The following is an 8,372-nucleotide window of genomic DNA, read 5'->3' as shown; positions in this document are numbered from 1 at the left end:
ATCACTGACTCGATGGACATAAGTTTGAGTAAACTCCGGGAGTTGGTGATAGACAGGGAGGCCTGGCATGCTGCGATTCATGGGGTCGCAAAGAGTCAGACACGATTGAGCAACTGAACTGAATGCCTAATCACAAGAATCCCTCCTTCAGATCCTCTCTGAGTTCTATGTGCTCAGAGGCCACAAACTCCAGGAACTTGGAAGGACAACTCTAATAACACACAAGTCCCCTTCTTGGCATCCCACTCATGGAAGACTGCCACTGACAGACTTAGAAGAGCAATGCTTTTTACAATACACCCCTGGGAGGCCGTCTTCATCTAGAGCCACTTACTTGGCTAATACATCAGTGCTCTCACCTGCACTGATGTTAATGATTTTTCATACATGATTGTTGTTGTTTAGTTGCTAAGTCATGTCTGACTCTTTGTGACCCCATGGACTGCAGCACACCGGGCTCTTCTATCCTCCACTATGTCCTGGAGTTTGCTCAAATTTATATCCATTGAGTCGGTGATGCTATTTAACCATTTCATCTTCTGCCGCCCAGGTGGCTCAGTGGTAAAGAATCCACCTGCCAATGCAGGAGCTGCAGGAGACACGGGTTTGATCCCTGGGTTGGGAAGATTCCCTGGAGGAGGAAATAGCAACCCCCTCCAGTATTCTTGCCTGGAAAATACCACGGATAGAGGAGTCTGGCAGGCTACAGTCCATGGGGTGGCAAAGAGTTGGACATGACTTGGCAACTGAGCATTCACACACACACACACACACACACACACAAGGTGCCCATAGGTGTGTGGGTTTAACTCTGGGTTTTCTATCTTGTTCCATTGATCTATATTTCCTATACGATACTATACCCCAAATCAACATCCCATGGAAAAATTGTCACTAACATGTTTACACATGCACATATACATACACTCATCCCACACATTAAATCTTTCATCCTTCTGAAGCAAAATTACTTCTAAAAGATGATAAAAATTGTTCCTCCATCTGTTCTGAGACATTTGCAGGGAGCTACCATCAGAAGGCCAAATTTTACTGCCAAACTGCAAAACCTATGGTGACATAGGTTAGGTCTCAACTGCAGTGTACTCGGCAGGCGTCGTCTGATGGACCTCTGCACGGGCTGATAAAACATGGGGCGAGAATTCTCAGAACACAGGCTGAATGACGTGGCATCTTCATTTTCAGAGGCAGCTGCTTTCCCCTCTGGGGCAGCAAGGACCTCTGTGATGGATTTCAAGCAGCAGCAGCGGCTCTGTCCTATGAGTTGGATGGTCTACAAAGGAGGCAGAGAGATCAACAAGGCCAATCCAGAGGCTTCTAGGCAAGAAAGAGAAGGGTCTTGAATCTGGTTTGGACCCTGAGATTTTCACTTCAGGCCTCGTAATTCCATTCTTGGCTGAAACTACTTGCAAGGCGAGACTTTTGGTGGGGGTGGTTTTTAGGGAAGACACTAGGGCCTATGAAGGAGTTGCAGGCGAGTCAAAGAAGGAGTAGACGCTGAAAACAAGTTGGAGCTGGGTGTTGATGAGTTAGTTCAGGCGAGTGTTGAAGTAGGAATGATTTAGAGAAGCAGGTTAGTCGGGGGTCTCTCCTTAACTGATGAGGTAAGTCAGGAATGGTAATGCCGATGTGGTCATCTCCCCAGATGCAGGGCATCGGGGGAAATCAACTTCTCTTGCTGAGAAGCTGTTGACGTTTTGGATCCAGGAAACTGACAGGAAGGAGGCAGGATTTCCTTGGCCTTCTTTTCCTAATAAATCATACGCCTCATTGTCCAGTAACTTGGATGAAAAGAACTAGAGAGGCTTTGCCTTTCCTGAGGAGAGACTAGAAACATCTGGGAGTAAGAGATGTGGGGCTGGCGGCAGGGGGAGAGGGATGTCAGGAAGGTGGGAGTGCATGGAGAGGAGGAACCCGGTGTTCTTGGTAAAATCCTGGATCCAAATAGTACAAACGAGGCCTGGTTTGTTCCATGAAGGGCCCATTTTCAATTCTCTGCTCCTGATTGTTGAGTGAGGGCTGGTTGCTTAACAACTCCCATCCTGCAGCCTAGTTAAAAGCTAGTTACACACTATGGTATCAATGCTTACAAAAACTCTGTCGCATGTATAACTGATTCACTTTGTTGTACACCTGAAAGTAACACCACATTGTAAATTACCTACACTGCAAAGAAGATTAAAAAAAAAACAACAACAACTCAGGGACTTCCCTGATGGTCCATTGGTTAACAAGCCACCTTGCAATGCAGGGGACACAGGTTAGATCCCTGGTTGGGGAACTAAGATCCCAAATGCTGCGGAGCAACTAAGCCCAGGTGCCACGACTCGAGAGTCCGTGCACTGCAAGGAGAGATCCCGCATGACACAACTAAGACCCCAGAGAGCCAAGAAAATACGTTTAAAAAACAACAACAACCCCCCCCGCCCCCCACAACTCTTCCACAGTGCTAGGAGGATTCTTTGGTTCTGTTCTCGCCTTCTGTATCTGTAAGTCTGGGTGCCTTCTCCTCTTTATGCCTCTTTTGTTATCTCCTTCTGAGGAGAACACATACCTCTGTCCAGTCCGAGAGCAGCCACTCACTGGGACAGTCATCTTTCTTGCAGGCTTGCTGGGAGGCCAGTTTGGGGGCGGAACAGAAGGTCTCGGGAAGCTCCAGGAAGCTCCCATCAGCCATGCGCTGTTTGCAAAGAACCTCGCGTTTCTGGATGCCCCCGCCGCAGGTCCTGGAACACTGGGGGAGGAAGAGAAAGCAGACTCTGCATAAGACAGTAGCACGTTTGACTGCCAATCCAGTTCTTACCTTAGCCTTAGCTTACTGCAGAGTGAGAAAAGAAACAATAAATAAATAGGGAAGAACCAACCCAAAGGAGATTGTTTCCCCTCCTTGAAATGCATTTTTGTAGCAAGGTCTACACACTCCACTCTTAATCTTAAACATTTAACTAGAGCATACAGGAATTTTGAGGGCCTTTAAATCTTAGAGAATTGTTTCTAAACTATGATTTGCAGTCACCCAAGACAACTGGTTTAACAGGTGATATAATAGAGTGTTAAACATATTTACGATGCAGTGAAAATAATCTGTGCTTCTTTACATGGATGGCATCCATGTAAATCTGGAGGAATTAGTCTGCAGAAAAGGCAGCCCTTCCTTTCTCCATGTACAGAGCCCATCCTCTCTAACCTACTGGAGGTGGAGCAGGTCTGAGGCTTGGTTTTTTGAACTTCCTGGAATATGTTTCTTATAGGACTGGTGTTTTTTTTCTGGGCAGTGGGAACAAGAGCCATGGACATTTGGGATACAAGAAAAATCTCCCCATTTTAGTGGTTTTCAACAGGCCCCCAATCAAACAGGTCATTTACATGTAACTGAATGAATATCACCCAGTTATTTGTAGGGATGGGGCAGGAAGCTGTTACTCTAAGACTTTGGCTCCTCCTTTGTGATAGTAAAGAAATGCTCAGTTTTTAGCTGGGCACATGACCCTTTGGCATACAGACTATATTTGCTGACCTCCCTTGAAGGTGCCATGTGACTAAGTGCTGGGCAAAGGGATGTACATAGAGGGCTGTAGGCAGCTTCATGGAAAAACACACAAAAATAGAGTGTGGCATTTCCCCCTCCCCTTCTCCTCCTTGCTGGCTGCAATATGAACATATTGTCTAAAATTTAACCTTCCATCTTAGACAGTGATAGGCAAAAAGATGGAAGCAGCCTAACATCCTGATGGTGACACCATACTGGCCCTGGATGGCCTGTGTGTATATAAGAGAGAAACATTTTTCTCTCTTACTTAAGCTATTGTGACTTTGGGTTTCCTATCCTTTTAAATCCGTCCAACCCATCCATCCTAAAGGAAATCAGTCCTGAATATTCATTGGAAGGACTGATGCTGAAGCTGAAACTTCAATACTTTGGTCACCTGATGTGAAGAACTGACTCACTAGAAAAGACCCTGATGCTGGGAAAGATTAAAGGCAGGAGAAGAAGGGACGACAGCAGATGAGATTGTTGGATGGCATCACTGAGTCAATGGACACGAATTTGAGTAAACTCCGAGAGTTGGTGATGGACAGGCCTGGCGTGCTGCAGTCCATGGGGTCGCAAAGAGTCAGACATGACTGAGCAACTGAACTGAACCCTAATTATAAAGACAAATACTGTATGAAATTACTTATATGTGGAATCTAAAAACTACAACAAACTAGTGAATACAACAAAAAAGAAATAGACTCATAGAAAACGAAATAGTGGTTAGCAGTTTGGGGGCAGGGATGGGGCAATATACAGGTGGAGGAGTGGGAGAGACCAACCACTGGGTGTAATACAGGCTCAAGAATGTATGGAACAACATGTACTGTGAGTGGCAAGTAAACTTTACAAATTGTATAAAAAATTTTACAGGAGGTATAGACACAAGTGCTAAGAAACATAAACAAGAAAAAGAATCTAACTTTAAATAATGTACCAATCACTACTATTCTGTGCTGGGATAATTTTATTGTAAAAACTCTAAGGAGAGCTCCGTTTTCTTCAACAAGAGTCCCTTTTCTTGAGTCAGCTGCCCTTGTGCTTGTTGAAAATTTAGGGCTGGGTGTTTGTGCTGTAGGAGCTTTTCCTGTTGCAGCAGTGACCACTCAGAACTCACGGGGGTCTGTGCTCAGCGGGCTGGACTCAGAACTGTAAGGGGGGTGTGTGCCCAGAGTCAAGGTTAGGATGGGTGATACAACGTCCTTGAGTAAAGTCAGAATGCTGCTGTGGCCCAGATGTCACTCTCACTCAGTGGTCCCAATCCTGATATACTTTAAAGCCACCTGGGAGCTTTTAAAAAGTCCTGAGTCCTGGGCCCCATTTCATATCTATTAACCTCTGGGAAGTATGTCCCAGATGTTAATTTTTTAAATGTAGAAAAATTTTAAAACTCCCAGGTAATTCTGTATAACCAGGATTGAGAGCCTCTTGATGAAGGTGAAAGAGGAAAGTGAAAAAGTGGACTTAGAACTCAACATTCAAAATCTAAGATCACGGCATCCGGTCCCATCACTTCATGGCAAATAGAAGGGGAAAAGGGGAAACAGTGACAGATTTTATTTCCTTGGGCTCCAAAATCACTGTGGACGTGACTGTAGCCACAAAATTAAAAGATACTTGCTCCTTGGAAGAAAAGCTATGACAAACTTAGCATATTAAAAAGCAGAGGCATCATTTTGCCAACAAATCCTTACAGTCAAAGCTATGGTTTTTCCAGTAGTCATGTATGGATGTGAGAGTTGGACCATAAAGAAGGCTGAGCACCGAAGGATTGATGCTTTTGAACTGTGGTGTTGGAGAAGACTCTTGAGAGTCCCTTGGATGGCAAGGAGATTAAACCAGTCAGTCATAAAGGAGATCAGTCCTGAATATTTATTGGAAGGACTGATGCTGAAGCTGAAGCTCCAAAATGTTGGCCACCTGACGCAAGGAGCAGACTCATTGGAAAAGACCCTGATGCTGAGAGACAATGAAGGACAGGGAAGCCTAGCATGCTGCAGTTCACGGGGTCGCAAAGAGTTGGTAACGTCGTAGCGCCTGAACAGGATTCAGAAACATCTCTCCAAATGAATGCCTCTCCACCATTTCCAATTGGACTAAAATAAACATGGGGTAGACAGGGCGGGCGTGGGGACCTGATACCCAGAACAGCTTCTGTTAGAACCACTGGTTGTTTGGAGTATCACATAAGGTGTATGGGGGTCCATTCAATTTGAACAAATGCTTCCAAAATAAACAGGTGCCAGAATGAGAACAGCTCTCAGACTTCAGCATCTTAATGAATGTGACAATAAGGAAAAGAGGCAGGTAAACTTTCTGTCTCTCAAACTAAGGAAGTGGACGAAGATGATTGGTTTCATGTTAAGGGTGGAGATGTAATAAAATGTATATAGGAGGGTGACCACTCAAAATATCAGAGCTGGGATATCACTTTTCAGATAGGACCTAATTTAAGGGTCAAACGCTCAGAAGACTCCCTCTAACACCGTACGGAATTTCGTGATAATTGGATGACCAAATACCGGCAAGAAAAGTTAAAAAAAAAAAAAAAATCAGCTTGTTATTTTGAAGTTTAATTTGGATAGAAATGGGCTTCCCAGGTGTCACTAGTGATAAAGAACCTGCCTGTGAATGCAGGAAATGAGGGAGATGTGTGTTTGATCCCTGGGTCGGGTAGATCTCCTGGAGGAAGGCATGGCAACCACTATAGTCTTCCTGCCTGGAGAATCCCATGGACAGAGGAGCCTGGTGGGCTACAGTCCATGGGGTCACAAAGAGTGGGACATGACTGAAGTGACTTAGCATGCATGCTACATAGACAACTTGCAGGAAATTCTCAGCACTCGAAGATAAAGTCAGACTGCTGAGAATGTCCTTCAGGGCCCTCACACTCTCATCTGTGTTGAGCTTCCCGAGCACATGTCTTGCCGGCCTGCCATGGCCGCTGCCTTAGCTGCAGTGGACAATCTGCCCTTCCCTGCGCACACAGATACCTCCTGTGCTATGGCCTTTGACCACACTGTTCATTATGGGAGCAATGCCCTTCACCTCTCTGTCCAGCCAGAAACTTCCAGGACATCCTTGAAGGCCCAGCTCACAGGCCACTGCTTCAGGAAAGCCTCTTCTAAGCCCTCTGCCTCATGGTACAGAAGTCACCTCCTACCCCACCCTGACCTGGAAGGGTGCTGCACCTCCCCAATTAGGGCTGGTTGTTTATGGCCCTGACCTTTCCCTCTGCCTCCCTACATGTACACAGGGTTGTGTGACTTTGAGGAAAGGGAACACACTCATCTTTCTATTCCCCAGTGCCTACTATTGCATCTGGCAAAGAGTGTACTCTTCATAAATGTTTGTTGAACTGATGATTGGATGAACAAAAGAGCCAAAAAGCCAGATGTTGAAAAGATGTAAAACAAACATTCAGCTGATGGGCTGAACACCCACCTTTTATCGGACTGTTTTATCATCAGCCAGATGCTGCTTCTACATCAGTCATTGGTGGGTTTCAGCCAGATGCATTGTGTGCTCTGCTGGGAACTGTGACCCTCCAGGGATGGCAGACAACCCTCTGGCTGGGTTAATGTCATCAGGGATTTGGCTTTTAAATGCTTGTCTCATCTTTGCTCAAAAAGTTTCCCTGGTGTGTACACTGATGAAAAGGTGGTTTTCAAATTTTTAAAAAAATTGTAGAAGATGAAACTTCAAATTAATAAAGCTTCCAAAGTCTGTGGTGACTTTGTGAACAGGTCAAGGTTACTTGGTGAGGCTGACAGTCCTGTGTGAGAGGCAGAATGCAAAGGAGAAAAATATTTTAAAGGGAGCAGCAAGAGAAATTTAATAAAACAAAATGAAAAATGTTTGCTTTATGAATCATCATTGAAAACAGTATTGTGGTATGAAGAAGCAGATCTCTGGTAATGGGCATTGTTTTGAAATATATGGCATAAACAGAATAAATAACCCAAAATAGCATTTATATTGCTTATCCTTGTTGCCATGCATATTTCATGATATAAGGTCATGGATTCATTAATTTTATAGGAAAAGTAAAAACAATACAATATGAGGAATATTTAAAAGTTATGTTTCTATACAAAAGTACAATGGCCTGAGTGTCCTGAATTTTTAAAGACTTCCCTATGATCAGCACAGTCATAAATTTTGCCTCCTTTGACGTTTTCGGTTTCATGTTGGTAGTTCAATTCACTGGGAGCTGAGTTTATTTCCTTCGCACCTCAAGTCACATTATTGAGCCCAACACAAGTGATATCCACATTCTGTTTCTCAGGTCAACTTTCCAGTTTTAATATAATGTGCTCTGCTAATAGATTCTAACTCATTTCTTGCCTTTCTTCATTTGCTCATTCATTCTTTCCTCAAACATTTCCTGAGTGCTTGCTGATTGCCAGGCACTGTCTTAGGTGCTAGGGACTACAGATGACTGAGATGGTCACTTCACTTCAGGTGTCTGCAGTTCAGTCACTGTACTTTCCCATAAAGTGAGATGAGTTTTGGGTCTCCCAGGTGGGACTAGTGTTAAAGAGCCCACTTGCCAGTGCAGGAGATGTAAGAGATGTGGGTTCAATTTCTGGGTCAGGAAGATCCCCCAAAGGAGGGCACGGCAACCCACTCCAGTACTCTTGATGGAGAATCCCATGGACAGAGGAGCCTGGCGGGCCACAAGTCCATAGGGTCACAAAGAGTCGGACATGGCTGAAGCGACTTAGCATGCAGCATGCATGTGATCAGTTTTACAAAAGAGGAGAGTGCAACCCAGTCTTGATGGAAAAGATGGAAGGCTTTGTGGAGGAAGTGACAT

General features: G+C 44.7%; 1 protein-coding gene across 1 annotated transcript in view; it reads right to left on the bottom strand.

Annotated features, from left to right (window-relative positions):
• ADAMTSL1 (ADAMTS-like 1) overlaps nucleotides 1-8,372 on the bottom strand; it is a 496,626-nt gene that overhangs the window by 163,468 nt on the left and 324,786 nt on the right. Inside the window, exon 17 of the mRNA XM_010857061.1 lies at nucleotides 2,573-2,752. Within this exon, the coding sequence (XP_010855363.1) occupies nucleotides 2,573-2,752 (180 nt within the window). The remainder of the gene's footprint in view (nucleotides 1-2,572; nucleotides 2,753-8,372) is intronic.

Source organism: Bison bison, unplaced genomic scaffold, assembly GCF_000754665.1.
Source record: "Bison bison bison isolate TAMUID 2011002044 unplaced genomic scaffold, Bison_UMD1.0 scf7180017864376, whole genome shotgun sequence".
Classification (NCBI taxonomy): Eukaryota; Metazoa; Chordata; class Mammalia; order Artiodactyla; family Bovidae; genus Bison; species Bison bison.
The sequence above is the reverse complement of the archived record's forward strand: the minus strand, read 5'-3'. Positions and strand labels throughout refer to the sequence as shown.